This window comes from Triturus cristatus, chromosome 4_2 (assembly GCF_964204655.1).
Source record: "Triturus cristatus chromosome 4_2, aTriCri1.1, whole genome shotgun sequence".
NCBI lineage: Eukaryota > Metazoa > Chordata > Amphibia > Caudata > Salamandridae > Triturus > Triturus cristatus.
Genome location: NC_140586.1, coordinates 482,329,118 through 482,346,002, shown reverse-complemented (window position 1 = coordinate 482,346,002; position 16,885 = coordinate 482,329,118). Strand labels below are relative to the sequence as shown.

At 48.6% G+C, this 16,885-nt stretch overlaps 1 protein-coding gene across 1 annotated transcript in view; it reads left to right on the top strand.

Moving 5' to 3' along the window:
• Nucleotides 1-16,885, top strand: part of AK5 (adenylate kinase 5) — a 2,642,541-nt gene that overhangs the window by 2,347,989 nt on the left and 277,667 nt on the right. Inside the window, exon 13 of the mRNA XM_085602038.1 lies at nt 15,042-15,233. Within this exon, the coding sequence (XP_085458164.1) occupies nt 15,042-15,233 (192 nt within the window). The remainder of the gene's footprint in view (nt 1-15,041; nt 15,234-16,885) is intronic.

Below are 16,885 nucleotides of genomic sequence, written 5' to 3'. Positions count from 1 at the left end.
CTCTGATGCAGGCAGGGAACAAAACACATATTTCTCCAGCCTGAAGGGAGCATGCACAGTGCAGCTGCTCCCTCTGGGCGGGAGCAATGCTGACTCCTGCACCATGTGGTGTTCTGGTTGGGGCAGCGGTGGCCCTGAGGCAGAGAAAAATGCTGCTCCCACACAGGCAAATGCAAAAAGAACAATTGATGGACAGAATGCAGAACAATGTCATACATTCACCCCAGTACAGGTATCTGGGCCTAAATCCATCGTTTTTTTGCTCACCATGCCATTCCAGTTTGGACCAAGCCATATGCAAATCAGTCTTGACCCTGCACCTAATGGGAACAGTCCAGCCCGAACTGCCAGGACAGGACCTCCCTGGACTGGAACCAAGCATCCTAGGACCAGTTTCGGGCTTTCAGCCCTCATCAGCCAGGATAGCTTGACTCCAATGGCATGGAGAGCACGGGCCCTGAAACCGGTCCCAGGATGCTTGTTGCCTGGCCAGGGAGGACCTGGCTTGGCAGTTCGGGTTGGACTGTTCCCACAAGAAACAGGGTCAAGACTGATTTGCATATAGCTGGGTCCAAACTGGAGTGGTGTGGTGAGCAAAAGAATGATGGATTTAACCCAGATACCTGTGACTGGGGGTGAATGTTTGCATTGTCCAGCATTCCGTCCATCAATTGTTTCTTTTGCATATGTCACCCAAAGTGGGAAGGGTATGCCCAGACATGGGTCCCGTGCTCACTACACCACTGGATTCAAGCTAGCCTGGCTGATGAAGGGTGATGCCCTGAAACCGGTCCCGGGACGCTTGTTTCCGGTCCAGGGAGGACCTGGCTTGGCAGTTTGGGTTGGACTGTTCCCACAAGAAACAGGGTCAAGACTAATTTGCATATAGCTGGGTCCAAACTGGGGTGGTTTGGTGAGCAAAAGAATGATGGATTTAACCCAGACCCCTGTGATTGGGGGTGGATGTTTGCATTGTCCAGCATTACGTCCATCAATTGTTTCTTTTGCATATGTTGCCCTAAGTGGGAAGGGTATGCCCAGACGTGGGTCCCTTGCTCACTACACCACTGGATTTAAGCTAGCCTGGCTGATGAAGGGTGATGCCCTGAAACCAGTCCCAGGATGCTTGTTTCCGGTGCAGGGAGGACCTGGCTTGGTCGTTCGGGCTGGACTGTTCCCCAAGGAACAGGGTCAAGACTGATTTGCATATAACTGGGTCCAAACTGGGGTGGTGTGGTAAACAAAAGAATGATGGATCTAACCCAGATCCCTGTGACTGGGGGTAAATGTTTGCATTGTCCAGCATTCCGTCCATCAATTGTTTCTTTCGCATATGTCGCCCTAAGTGGGAAGGTGTGAGAAGTTGGCCTGGTATATGCGGTCCACTAATTAAAGTGGGCACCTTGTACCAGTCCAAACAACCCCTTATGGTGATATGTTAGAGACAACCTTTATTAAAAGCTATCCTAGTGGTAGCTATGGAGAGCAGCCTTCAGGCTAAGTCTTGAAGGAATGTAAAGTAGCTTGTTTTACCAGTCTATAATCTCTTGAATGACCAAATGAAAGGACACCCAAACCAGGTATATATTTAAAATATATGTATTTAAGAAAAAACACACCCCTCTAGTCTCTTTATGAGGCTGGAGTTCGAGGTACTTAAGTTACAAGTCAGTATTCAATGGTAAAAGCACAAATACACGTTTGGACCCTAGGGGCGTACCAAAACATATACTAATAAAGTGGTATAAGAACCACGACTGAACTAGACACAAGGCCTAGAGCCTGTAGAAGTGCTTGGATCACAAGGAACCACCCAAGGTAGTGACACAGGGGACCCACGGGAGACCCGTGCAGTGTGAGAACACAGCCGCAAATCGCCGTTAACTTCTATGGGGAAAGTCCCGGTTGGAAATTAAGAGTTTAAGGACACTTAGAGGACGACTACAAGCAAACCATTTTGGACTTAGAGATGTCTAGGGCCAACACGCACGGGAGCACCAGAGTACTCGAGTTACCACACCCAGGGAAGCCGGGTGCATAGGTGTCAAATGGTGTTGGGTCGCGGCGTTGTTTTCAATGGAAGCTGGAAAAGAAGAGGAGAAGTGTCCAGAGAGATCCAAGACTGGATCGAAGATGGAAGGAACGTGAAAGCACAGAGTCTGGATCACTTACCAGTGACCAGGGGCACAATAGTCCAATGCCCACAGATGTCGGGGGCTTCAGGTGAGTTGATGGGTGTCTTTACTCTTCAGCCACGAGGTCCAGGAGGCGTCGATGACAACCAGGAGCTGGATTCGAGCTGTCCCACAAAGTCTGTCGAGTGCTGTGGTGTCGGCGACCAGGATGGACCCAACAAGCCTTGGCAATGGCAAGTCAAGGGGAAATAGAAGAAAGACGTCAGTGCAGACCAGCAAGGTCTGGGGGACTCACCCAGCAAGGGTAAGTCGGGGCAACTCTGGAGCAACCAGGAAAGCCCAATCAGAAGAGGAGTTGCCTTTGTGGGGACCCACTAGCCAACGGGCTAGCGATCACGAAGGAGCCTCGAGCAGTCGCACTGGAAACTGGCCCATGGGTCACTCGGGAGTGGAGGCCAGAGATCTTCGGTGCTGTAGATGCCCAAGGCAGGGGCTACTCGGAGCCCAAAGCACAACTTCGAGGAAGACCAGGAAGATGATGTAACGACATAAGTACACGGTGTCCAGGGGTCACGGCTCCACGTCACCCATGATAGCCACGGGCCTCAGCTTTGCTGTGGACTCAGGGTAGCCTCAGGGATGTCTGGAAATCCACCTCTGGTGATGCAAAGACTTCGGCGTTCGGCGGGAGCTTCAGAGTTGCAGACCGGACAGTTGGTTCTTTGGTGCCTGCCAAGCAGGGGAGTCACTCCTTGACTCCAAGGGATATTTCTTCAGTCTTCTAGCAAAAATAGAAAGTTGAAGGTCCAGGATATATGTTGCAGAGTTTCGTCCAGGGTAATCTAAAGTCTCAAGGACTGGGTTCCCATACTTATACTAAGTTTGGGGGTTGGACATACTCTAGGGACCCACCTATGGGAGGGTTTGGAAAGAGGGGTGGTTACACCCATTTCCTTTGTCCAGTTTGACTCCAGAGCAGGGGCAGGTAGCCCCTGCAACCGGTTTGAACTGGACTATGCCCAGGGACACCCAAGTGTGCCCCCAGTGCAGGATTTCAAAGCATCAGAGAGTGCTCCCGCCAAGCCCCAATACACATCTGCCTGTCTGGGGAGGTGGTTACACCTCCCTGGGACAGGAAACCTCTTGTCCAGGCCTCCCCTGCCGGAGCTTCGGTCAGCAGCAGGAGGCCAGACCTGTGTCTGTGGCAGTGGCATCCATTTTGTGATGCCAGGGCTTTAGAAAGTCTTTACCGGGTAGACCAGTGTGAACATGTCTCTCCCTCTAGGTAGTATTCCAAAGTGTTTGACACCAAACACAACATGTTTCCGTGCAGACAGTCCAAAGTTAGCATTTACCACGAGGTTATAATGCACTTAAGAGTATATGGTCAAGCTGCACCACAAACAGCATCAGAGGAGGTACTCCGAACTCAGCTCTGCTCATGCAGGGGCACCCTCTCACATAAAAACCAAGCACTCTGCCTTCAGGATTATTAAGGCCTTCCATAGGAGTGACTTATAGGTTTTATATGTGTGTGAAATGGTAGTGATATAGGTAGCCTATACCACAGTAAGGAGTACATGCACCACCTTACCCAGGCTGCAGTAGCAGACCTGTGGTGTCATTTTGGAGTGCTTTCCTGGGGTGGCATAATACATGCTTCAGCCCCTGGTAGGCCTCTGAGGTACCTATGTCCTGGGTACATAGTATACCATCAACTAGGGACTGATAAGGCACTCCAGAATCCAATTAGAGATGTACCTAATGTACATGGAAACCATTTTAGAGAGGAAGCAACTAGGCTGGGGTCCTGATTAGCAGGGCCACAGCCAGACTAAGGTCGAACAACAGTGAAACACCAGCAAAAAGTGGGGGTACCGATGTGAAGCAGATCCTACTCTCCTACAGAAGGGTATGCCCAGACGTTGGTCCCGTGCTCACTACACCACTGGAATCAAGCTAGCCTGGCTGATGAAGGGTGATGCCCTGAAACCGGTCCCAGGATGCTTGTTTCCAGTCCAGGGAGGACCTGGCTTGGCAGTTCAGGCTGGACTGTTCACACAAGGAACAGGGTCAAGACTGATTTGCATATAGCTGGGTCCAAACTGGGGTGGTGTGGTGAGCAAAAGAATGATGGATTTAACCCAGATCCCTGTGACTGGGGGTGAATGTTTGCATTGTCCAACATTCTGTCCATCAATTGTTTCTTTTGCATAAGTCGCCCTAAGTGGGAAGGGTATGCCCAGACGTTGGTGCCGTGCTCACTACACCACTGGATTCAAGCTAGCCTGTCTGATAAAGAGTGATGCCCTGAAACCAGTCCCAGGATGCTTGTTTCTGGTCCAGGGAGGACCTGGCTTGGCAGTTCGGGCTGGACTGTTCCCACAAGGAACAGGGTCAAGACTGATTTGCATATAGCTGGGTCCAAATTGGGGTGGTGAGCAAAATAATGATGGATTTAACCCAGATCCCTGTGACTTGGGGTGAATGCTTGCATTGTCCAGTATTCCGTCCTTCTATTGTTTCTTTTGCACCCACACAGGCAAAAGCAGAGTAATGGAGCCTGCTCCTGCCAACACACCAAATGGTACTGGCTGGGAAGCCAGCAGGGGCTGCAGGGTGTTGGGGCTCCTCCCAGTCCCCAACATCAGGCACATTGTGAGTACCCACTAACAATGGAAGAGCCCGGGGCGTGACCAAGCCGCGGACCAAGATGGCCGCATGGCTTTGAAGCTCCGTCATCCGGTCCCGGTTTACAGTGTCTTTCTCCCGAGGAACTGCCTACTGCTGCATCATAAACCACCCTGCTGATTACATTGATGCTGGTGCAGCCGCGATGCTTTCCCGTTTCGTGGTGGCGGTTGGCAATCCGGAGAAATTGACTCCGTAATGTTTGGAGAGGGGCCTGCGCCGTAAACCGTCAGCGGCTGAAGATGGCCTCCGCGGCCGGAGTCGGAGGAGATGGTGGCCAGCTGCTGATTCCTGCTCGGGGGTGAGTGACCTGCTTGTGTGGCCTTCCCCCCGCACGATCGGACCCGATTGAGCCCGTTGCCGCACCTCGACCTACGGTTCCACCTGGGTGCGCGCTTGTCATTCCCAACGCTCCCGAAGGCCCCGGGGTGATAGGGACCTCGGGAGAGTCAGGGAGGCAGCCATCTGGTTGCATTGACGGGTCTGTGGGTGGGGGAAGTGGCCCTCGATCGTGCGCCCCACCTGAACACTGCCAAAATTTGCATTCTGGGCTGCTACAGCATCTGGGACCTGCTAACATCTGGGAGGCTATCATGGTGTGGTGCCTGAGCTCCCTGCCTGTGATTGAGCATGGGCCACGCTGAATCTATTACATTGTTCACGGAGCACCAACTCTGCCAACTGGACACCCTGCAACTCTGCAAGTACTTTATTTTGCATTGCCTGACTCCTCGGTGCCTCTGTGCGCCTACACGTGCCGGCCCCACAGGCCACTTTGTTTAGGAACAGCGGTGCTCTTGCCCTAGTTATACCTTTGGGATAGGTGCGCAGGTTGGCATCAGAAAATTTCCCTGGGCTCGGTCGTGGGCCTGCAGTCTTTCCCCCCAGCGGCCCCGCGCCGCCATTCCGAAGACCTCCTGCCGCCACACACGCCGCACATAGACGTTGCTCTGCACGCCTGACCCGGCTGGATCTACAACGGCAGGCTGTACGCCTTTTCCGCGATTCGCATGTGAGGATGCATGGGCAAGAAAGAACCACGGCAGAGGGTATTATCGTTTTGCAAAGTGACGGACAAGGGGCAGGGCTCCAGCAGCACCATGGCGGAGGGTGGCCAGGAGGCGTCCACCATGGCAAACCCAGCCGCCACCCAGACCGTACTGTTGGCGGAGATGAGGGCTGGCTTTAAATCATTGGACGGCAGGTTCGACACACTAGACAAACGTTTGGATGCTATGGGGGCCAAGCTGGACATGCATTAGAGGCGGCTGGACACAGTGGAAGGCAGAACCTCTGATCTCGAGGATGGGGTAGCTCAGTCCCTCAAATGGCTGGAATTCGTTGAGAAAATCCTGAAAGACGTCGCCATAAAGAACGAGGATTTGGAAGCGCGCAGTCGGCACAATAACCTTCGAATTATCGGGATTCCGGAATCCACGAATACATGGAGGATGAATATTTTTGTTGAAACAATGCTCACTGACATATTTGGGAAGGAGGCCTTCACCGTTGGCTTTGTAGTTGAACGTGCTCATCGATCACTGGGCCCTCACCCTAGCCTGGGATGCCCGCCCAGACCCATCATAGCACGTATAATGAACTACCGGGACGGGGACACTGCACTCCGCTTAGCCAGGGAACGTGGATCACTTTCCTGGCAGGGCTCCCTGGTGGCACTCTATCCTGACTTTACCATGATGGTTCAAGAAGCACAGCGCAAATATTCCGGAGTCAATTACTTTACGTAATCTGGGTTTGCGATATGGCATGCTGTATCCTGCTAGACTACGAGTGGACATTAATGGGCGCTCCCGCATATTTGAATCTCCCACAGCGGTTCAGGAGTTCTGCAGATCCTATAAAAACTCGAGCAGCCAGCAAAACAAAGATGGCGCTGGTTCTTCCCCCTCCCCCCACAGTGGATCTGCCGCCAGTGTAGAACTCTTTTCCAATTACTGATCCTCGGCAGGTTTAGCTGCAAAATTGATGGTTTGCGCTTAATGTCACTAAGGTTGAGACGGAATTGCAATGTTATATGCATGTTTGCTAAATGACCGGTCACTGTTGGAGTGTTGCCACCCCCCACGTGCGTAGCACATGGCAAAGTCACTTATTGTAATGTATCGTTTGCTTTATTTGAGATTCCAACTAGGTTGGTTACATGATGCGTATGGTAACGGTTTAAATGGGTTGGCTCCTTGCATAATGGGATGCGAAGATGGGTGGGGCTGTTTCAAGACCTGGTATTTGTGCTTTGATTACCAGTTGTCCGCCGTCCATACAGCATTTTCGTTCCGCACACCGCATGCCTATAATTAATTCCAACAGTCCTTATGACAACGTTACCTGAACTCACTGATCACTGCAACCTCTCTGCCATAACCTGGAATGTTAGGGGACTTAACAATCCTAGAATAGAGAAACACTGGCTACATTACCTGCAAAGGCATCGGGTAGATGTAGCCTTTTTGCAGCGAACGCTCTTGCCTAAAACTGACACTACACGTTTTGCAGCTAGCTGGGGCCAGCACCGTTTTTTTCTCGAACTATAGCACATATGCCCAGGGCACAGCCTACCTGATCCACAAGAGGCTCACTTTCTCTCTCCACGAGAGCTACTCGTATAGCGAAGGCCACTACATTATAGTAGTGGGTACTTTGATAGGACACGTGGTGACATTTGTTTGCCTGTACGCCCCCAACATTGATTGCCCTGCATTTTTTGAGCACCTGCTTCCCTAGATTTTGCGCATGGGCACTGACAGTGTCTTGATGGGGGGGGGACTACAACCTTCTCCAAAATCATACACTTGACTGTTCATCTGACTCACCTGATACTAAGCCACACTCATGAAGGGCACTGATGTCCCTGTGCAACTCCCTGCATCTCTCGGACATTTGAAGGAAGTGCAACCCCACTGCCACTGACTACACACACTATTCGGCACAGCACAACATGTGGACGAGGCTTGACTATTGGCTAATCGCCCCACAGCCAACTACATGGTATAAGGCCACCAATACGCTCCCCAGGACATACTCAGATCAATCCCCTGTGGTACTTGAATTGTGTAAACCCAGACCGGAAGGGCACGAACGTCAGTGGAGGTTCCCTGGCAGAGCACTGGAAGATGACCTCTTTCAGTCAGAGCTTCGAGAGGCAATAGAAGAATATTTTGAACTTAACATGGGGTCGGTGGATTCCTGGGCAGTTCTTTTGGAGGCGTTTAAGGCGTATATCAGAGAAGTCACAATTGCTAAGCATGCAGGGGTTTTGAAGGTCCTCAGGGGAACCTTATCCCGCATAGAACAGCAACTGGCTGCTATAGACGCTACAATACTGCTCTCCTCTGACTCGGAGGACTCGAAACGCCGGCTAGCGCTATTGACTGAATTCCAAGAAGCAGCAGACAAGGAAACTCAGTTCCTTAGCAAATACGCCACAGCACGTAGATGGGGGGAGGGTGAGAGACCTGGTCGCACGCATGTGCGGTTATTGCGGCTTCCCCTACGCTAAGTCGTATGTTACGGATCTTAACACTGAGACGGGACTTCGCCTCACGCTTGAGATTTGCACGGAATTCCTTACCTATTACGAATCCTTGTATACGTCAAGGGTTACACACACATCGGCGGAGCTAGAATTTTTTTTCTCCAGAAATTGCAAAGGTTTACATGGAAAAATACATGCAGGATTTCTTTGCTGAACCTTTCTCCTTAGACGAAGTCCTCAGCGCCATAGAAGCACTGAACGGCTCCAGTGCTCCCGGCCTCAACGGCTTACCAGGGGATTTTTAACTAACAGTATAAAGATATCTTGGCCCCTAAGCTCCTCGAGGTATACCATGAAGCCCTAGAACGATGGCAATTACCTCCTACTCTTAGGCTGTAATCATCCTGCTGCCCAGGCCTGGTGAAGACCCCTTGGTTTGCGGCTCTTATAGGCCGCTCTCACTATTGAACCTAGATTACAAGATATTGGCAAAAATGGTCGCTATGCGGCTTGTCTTATTACTTGACAAGATAATATACCCTGTCCAATCTGGATTTGTGCCTAACAGGTCCACTTCCTTGAACCTGCGTACTCTGTTTGCGGTAATACAAAGAATCAACCCTGCTGTACCAGCGGCAGCGGTCCTGTTGGACACAGAAAAGACCTTTGATTTGATTTAGAGTGGCCTTTTTTTACCGTTTGTAATGCACAGGCTGGGTATGCCTAGGGGCTTCATTGATCTCACCGCCCTCCTATACTCGGCCCCCACCGCCCGGATTCAACTAAATGGCACACTCTCCCGGTCTTTCAAATTATCTTGTGGTACAAGGCAGGGCTGTCCTTTATCCCCACTGCTTTTCATACTAGCAATGGATCCCTTGATCCGGCACTTTCAGGAGCGCCACTTGCAGAGAGGACTTCAGTTTAACACGGGCCCCTTCTTGTGTCGCTCTATGCAGACAACATCATTCTATATGTTAGAGACCCGCAGAGTAACCTTGATCCGTTGATCAGAGAGATTTTTAGATTTGGCAGGTTCTCTGGACTGGGAATAAAGTGGCACAAATCAGTGATATTTCCCCTAACTTACAGCACAATGCAGTGGGATTGTGAGTTCCTCCTTGCTTGGACTACAGACTCAGTCAAATATCTGGGGATTAACATACACCTTGACACCTCTGAAATCATTCCACTGAATTATGGAAAGGCTATTCATCAATTGGAACTGCAAGTTGACAGATGGCTACGACTCCCACTTTCCATTGCAGGTCGGGTGGCGTTGATCTAAATGATCGCCCTCCCCAAGTTCCTATATCTTTTTAAAAACATCCCGATCCCTCTTACAAATAGGTTTTTTCGTGTCACTTCACACACATCTCATTCATTTGACGTGGGGAGGCAGGAGACCTAGAGTCCGTTGGGAAGTGATGATGCTCCCTTATGGCAGGGGAGGATTTGGGGTTCCCAACCTACATGTATACTACTTAGTGGCGCAATGCAGCTATGCTCAATCCTGGTTTCACCATGATGCTAAAATTCCGTATTTGCGCCCAGAGGGGGATCTGGTTTTACCGGATGCGCTTAACACAATACTTCCCCTGGGCTTACCACGAGACCCCACTGACATTCAAACGGTCTCCACCACTAGCTGGGCCTGGCAGAAGCTGATTAGGATTACGGGCTCCCCGGTGATGTATTCTCCTGGTTTACCGATCTCTAACCACAGATGGATCCCCATCACAGGTGAAGCAATCGTGAAACGCACTCTTACCAAATTTGACCTGCGCACAATTGGGGATTTACATATAAATGGTCATGTCCTCTCTGTTACTGAAGGGGCAAAATTCGGCGGCGCTACCTTCATGGATAAATTTGTGCTTAATCGCATAAGATCTGCATTGAGGGCGATTGTCCCTGAATTCCCTGTAGAGCCGGATTTGTTTACCCCCTCTCTGCAGTTGTAGATAGTGCCGAGGGGAAACACCTAGTCTCGAAAATGTACAGGACTTGTGCGGCCAAGATCCCAGTGAACGATTCCAAGCTTAGGGCCACCTGGGAGGCGGGTCTGGAGCACCCCATCCAAGATGACCAGTGGGAGGTGTGTTGCAGGCAGACTAAGGAGATGTCCCTAAACAGCCGCCACAAAATGATGAACTTTACATTTCTACGTAGAATCTACATGACCCCAGTGATGGCGTGCAAGGTGGATCCCGAAAGGTCTCACTGTTGTTTAAAATGTAATTGCCCCACGTGCTGACTTTGCCCACCTCAATTGGATTTGTGGAAAAATTAAAGCCTACCGAGCCATAATTTTCCAGACATCAGCTGAAATGACAGAGTTGGGCATTACACCCACACCAGAGGTCGCACTGTTGGGTTATGTAAAAAACATCCCAAAGGGCTGCGCGGCAGTTTACTGTGATGGGCTACTTCTGGCTAAGAGGGAAGGAGCACTCAAATGGGGGCAAAAAACCGCACCAACATTGAAGGGCTGGCTAAACAGTCTTACATACTGCAATACAACCTATGATCTATATTCTACCACACTGCCCAGCAAGTCCGCCCAAAAGACATCTGGGGCCCGTTAAAACGTTTTGCGGCGACAGCGCAGACACAACCTGCCACACGAATTGAGCACGGCTTAGTGCCCACTGGGGTGGGATGAGCAGGGTCAGAGCCTTACTCATTGGACATTAACATGTCAAATCTACTCTGACTGATGCCTTGACCACCCCTGGGAACAAATGCGGAAGGAATGTTCTGCTAGCAAGAGGCAGAGAAGGTCATGTGAGGCAGGTTCAATGGTTTACTTTGTACTGTACAAGCACTCGGTTGTTACCTTAAATGTTGTGGGCGAAAGATCTATTTTGGATTCCAGCTATATTGATACGGTGATGTATAACTGTACACGATTTTGCAGATATGATATTCTATTATGTAAACTGGTAAATAAAGAGAAAAAAAAATTAAGAGCCTGGGCTCTCCTGTGGCATCCAACAAAAACAGAGTTGAGGGTGCCACAGCACCCATTTAAAAAATTGCCACCTGCCACCAGCACCCATAATGAGTTCTGACTGGGGAGCCAACCGGGCCTCAGGGCTTCCCCCGCATCCCCCAGCAGGCACCGGAGGACTTACAAAAGTATTGAAAAAAGAATAATGAATGAGCAGCAGCAGGCATGCTCATGTATTCACTGCTCCAGAAAGAAGCGCCTCATAATTCCTTCGGACATTTACATGTTATAATTGTTCTTGCTGGTGGGGTACCACCAAACACATTTTTTAATGTTGTGTGGACACTATAGGAAGTGCAGGAGCCCCCCAATAACACTAATAACACAGTAACTCACATGTGAGCCCCCAATTTGGAAAATATTGGCCTCAGAAACAGGGCCCATCCCATGAAAATGGTCAGAACATCATCATCAGAATCAATATATAGGATGATGCAGGTAGGTGCTGACAAAGCAATTGGAAGAGGTTCCATCTCTGGTGAAGCTTTAAACAGACTTGGTATGTTTTATGCTATGGGTGCCACTTTATTAATTTATTTACTACAGAAACGTTACTTACTTTCCAAAATGGTACCATTTTATTTTTTTAATCATTCTCATTCTTCACCCTATAGACTAGCACGACAGGAAATGTAAGAGCAATAGTATAAAGAATACCACTTCAATGTCCCATTTTATTTCTTCATTGGACACCTAGATGCTCAGGAGAACTCAATATGTTTTTCAAGTTTCTTTTTGCTAATTTATTCAGTTAAAACAAGCGTTGTTGATTCCACCTTTCTAGCAGAATCTTCCTTAAGACTGGATAAATGGCTTTTAAAACTTTTGCCTATGGTGAATTCCGCTTAGGAATGGTAATGGCTTGCACTTGGTGCAGTTGCTTATCATTACTGTATCAGAGCTGGCTGCCAAGGGCCTCTATCAAGGGAGAGGACCTTTAACAACCAATGTACTCTGCAGTATAAGGCCTAAAATGCTATTAAAACATTCCACCCACTGGGAGTAGAATGCCTTTAAATAAAGAAAAAAAAAGTAAGCATTGGAATGTTGGAGCAGAAGGTGTAACCTACCTGAGCCACTCCATTGTCATCAATGGAGCTACCAACATTCCAATGTTCTAATATTTCTTTACTTGTAATGAATGCATGTAGGGCACTGTCTTCATTTTCCAGTCTCGCTCGGCATGGTTCATGTGTGCCCCAATCTTATATTCCCATATCCTCTGACACCTCGTGGTGGCAGACTCAGTGGGTACCAGCAGCAAAATCTTATATTTCAAACATGATTGATGGATATTTATATATAATCAATCTCTTTAGGACTGCACAGTTTGTACAAATGGACACGATGATAGCAGTCTGCACCATAACCCCACCTCTTCCTAACTGTGGGGAATAACTTACACTGGACAGCAGGGATATAGATCGTAGGACGTTGGCGAAGAGGAGTCCTGCAAATCAGATGTGTCTGGGTGGTTGGTGGAAGAAATTGGGACTGTTCAGGTAGGTGGGGCCTAAGTTGTGGAGTGCCATGAATGTGCGTGGGGCGAGTTTTGTGTATCATCAGTGAGTGGAGCTTCTTGAGGTTTGGTGTGATGTAGTAGTGGCTGCTGCGGGGCCTCAGTGGTGGAGCAGGGGGGAGCTAAACAAAAGAGAAACAGAAAAAATATATAAAAACGTATCTTACAGGCGGCTGCTTCTCCTCCGTCCTTTATGCCGACCCAGGAACAGAAAGCACCCAGGCTTCCAGACTCCTCTAGCCAATCACAACGCTGTTGGCATCATGATTGGTCTGAGCACCATGGTTCGGCGCTCAGACGGAGAATATAAGGCTGGGTATGTTCCTCACCAGGCTGTATATTGCAGTCATGGTCTTCGGGCAGCCCAGCCCAACCCCGCCGGCACCTGGAGATCCGCTAGGGAAAAATAAAATAATAACCTGGCGTTATTATTATTTTAGTTTTCTTGTGAGGCGATGGTCCTCCGCCCTTAGCCGAGGAGCCGCCACTGGTGTGATGTGAGTCCTGTGAGTACCATGGGTGGTTGGGGATGAGTCTGGCTGATGAGTTCTGAATGGTTTGTAGTCTTCTAGTGAGTTGCTTGGTGGTACTGGCATAGAAGGTATTCCTGTAGTCCAACTTGCTGGTTACTAGGACGTGAGTGACAGTTTTTCTAATATTGCTTACAAGCCATTTAAAGATCTTTCTCAGCATCTCCAGGGTGTTGAAGCAGGGTGCACCTTGCCTACAGACAACTTCAGCTGTTTGCAGGGAAATATATTGTTAAACATATATAACAATAACACATGCTTGTGATTGGATATCTCTGTTTTCTTTCTCAGGTGTCTGCTGATGGCTGTGTTGTTTGTCTTGCTTGTCTGAAGTTGATTCGATAGCTTTCCTCCTATTCTTTGTTTTCTCACCTAGAGTATTTCGATCTCACAGTGCTCTGACTGGATAAGTTATTTCCTTTCACGGTATACTCAAAGGAGCTCTTTTATTCATAGTTATTCAACACTACATGGCAGAGAATGTGTTTCGTTGCTCTCGTCCCCTTTCTTTATCTACCCCTCCCTAACCATGCACTCTCTTTTTCCTCTCCGCCTCATCGCCTCGCTCCCCAATGCTCCATGTACTGATCGAAATTCTGCTGCCTCTCCTGCTGGCTGTGGCTTTTTTTTTTTTTAATTTGTTTTTGTGAGCTTGGCAGCTGCAAAGTGCTGTGAGCATGCTCGCTATCTTTCTCACTCTTTTCACACACTTTTTCTTTTTTTTCGCATTTGATTTTATTATTCTGACCCACCAACCACATTAAAATGGTAACATACAAATGGCTGCCATGTGTCAGGACACATGAGCGTGTTTCAACCCATGCATGTGTCACAACACACTTGTGCCCATCTTTACAACACATACTTGGACTTCGGCAACCATCTTGTAATATGTCGGCATTATTAGAAAACCACATTGCCCGTTTTGCGTGCGTAAAGCCAACAGCTCGAGATTTAAAGGCTGAGACCTATTAACTTCACCAATGCTTGTCTGTTTTTTTTTTATCTTGACCCCTGTACTACTTTGACATGGCAGAAGCCATATTGTGGGAAATGCAATAGCCAGGGGTGGGGGGTGCACTAATAAAATTACCCTTTTTACCAATACAATGGGGCTTTACATATAAATGGGTGGTGTAAATGGCAAAGTCATGGATGCTCCCTATCTTCCTGTACAGTGCCAGCCTATGTGTTTTTTCTTTTCGACAGAGTTAGGTTTCAGAACTCTAAAATAATTTGGAAATCAGACCATAAACAAAATGTTTTACTTTCTAATAACCAGAATCTTTAAAGTGAGTGGTGCTAAGTTCTCACTTGAGGAAGACTACATTGTTACAAATGCATGCAAATATTGTTCATCTGCAGTGAGTCATCTTGTTGATTTCGAGAGACCAAGACCATTGGCTAAACTGTTGACATTGGAATCGGATGAATTGAGTTTGAATTCCAACCTTGTGTGTTTTGCATGAAACCATATGGTTCAGGGCAACGCCTTTAATAGTCCTGTGTCTAAAATTGGGAACGCGTGAAATGCAATTGCAAACAATTCAAGGATGCAAATCTCCACGTGTTGTTCATGATCTTGCTTTGATATATAAACAGCAAATCATACATTTGTTCGAAACAACTAAATCAATGAAGGTTTTCCCGTTTTTTGCAGGCGAGTGAGCCGTCTCTGGTGCTCGTCCTGGACTGTTCTGCTGAGACCATGACCCGACGTCTGCTTAAGAGAAGCCAGACAAGTCAGGACGTTTCAGAGAACACGGAAACTATCAGAAAACGAGTTGCTGCTTACATCCAAGTCACTGAACCCGTCATCACGTATTATGAATCGAAGGCATTGCTGTGCAAGGTAAATAATTCATATTGTGTTTTGGCGGAAGAGCAATCTGCCTCGGCTTGTGGGAATATTTTACTTCACGGTACTTTGGTAAAGAAACACAGACAGGCTCAGGTTTATTTTGTTTTGGTACAACGAAGCGCAGCCACCGAATCTGCTGCTCTGCGTTTGTATGACAGAGAAAGCGGCACTTTCATATTTGTTAGATAGGGCCTGCTACTGCCGTCAGCCTCTGCAGTGGCGCACTAGGTGAAGAGGTGGGTGTGCGTTGTCTAGCAGAGGATTTGTGGAAACATAACATTTAAATGCTATGCCTAAGCAAACCTTGAGGTATCCCATATATTGAATGTGTGCTGTGTACATGCTATGTGTAGGTTGTTAGGCGAAGTTAAAGCATTTCTCCTTGACAATGCCTGCTTCAAGGCGGCATTGTTTTTATAACACAAAGCCTTCTCAGCCTATCCTAGTATATCGCGCTTTACTTCAAAATCTATTGGTGTTCATGCTGGTCTGCCCAGGTTACATCCCAGCAATGCCCCCTTGATACAAAATGGCACAAAGCAGTGCAGTGCACTAATTGTTCTGAGAAAAAGGCATATTTCCAGTGCAAAGGTTAGTATGTTAGCACATCACTAACCCCTTGCAGGTCCCAGGTAGTCAGTGGTGGCTGGCACGCATCGGTAGTGGCGGGGCGCGGCGAAAGAGGATCTAAATTAAGAAAAAAATAATGTACCTGTCGCGTCGCTGCAATGATCACCACACAGCCAGGTCAGGTTCTACATTTTATTATATATATATATATCTGGCAGCCAGCATGCTGCACGTCTTGTCTCAGCCCCTGCTTCCTGTGTTCTTCCCTCACCCTCGCTGACCGGAACTGGTGTCCGGTGACCTCTCCTGCCCTCTGCTCTCGTCTGGGTCCTAGTGCCCCATCTCTCCTAGGACACTACATCTCCCCCCTTTATCCCAAAGACATTACGACAGTAGCATTAGTTAGTAATCAAAATGGGACAGTTTCTTTTTTACAGTCTGTTGCAAGATGTGAAAATGTCGATCGATGTGACCCGTGAGATGTTGCCTAGAGCGGCATCTCACATTTCTTCTATTAGTCTCTTTGGTCTCACAATGTCTCTTCTTGGTCTCTCCACATGTCCTTGGCCCTCCTTTGGCCTGGTCGCTTCTGCGGCACCTGCTCCGTTGCACTCCCTTGTTGTTGTTGTCCCTTCGATGCCTGTCACGTGCTCTTCGTCTTTTTCTTCTTTCAAGCCTTTGAAATGTGAGCTGTTCCTTGTTATTCGCCTGCTGTCTGACTCTGCTGTTATCATTGTTCCTTTCACTTGTGTTAGCGTCAACGGGTCTTGGGCGAATTCACTGTCCGACTTCCGTTGTTGTCTCTGTCGTACTATTACAGTATCCCCTTCCTGGAGGTGTGATTTGATGGCATGTCGTCTTCCATCAGCATATTCTTTCATTTTCTTCTTGGCCGCCTCATCTTTTGCTGCCACGCTCTCATGCCCTGGCGCGGCCAGTCCTTCTACCTGCGGCAGCCTTGTTCTGCTTGTCCTCCCTAGTACTAACTCCGCCGGGCATTTCCCTGTAGACCCATGAGGCGTGTTTCTGTAGTCCCTCAGTATTTGGCATAGTGCTTGGCCTAGGGAAATCTG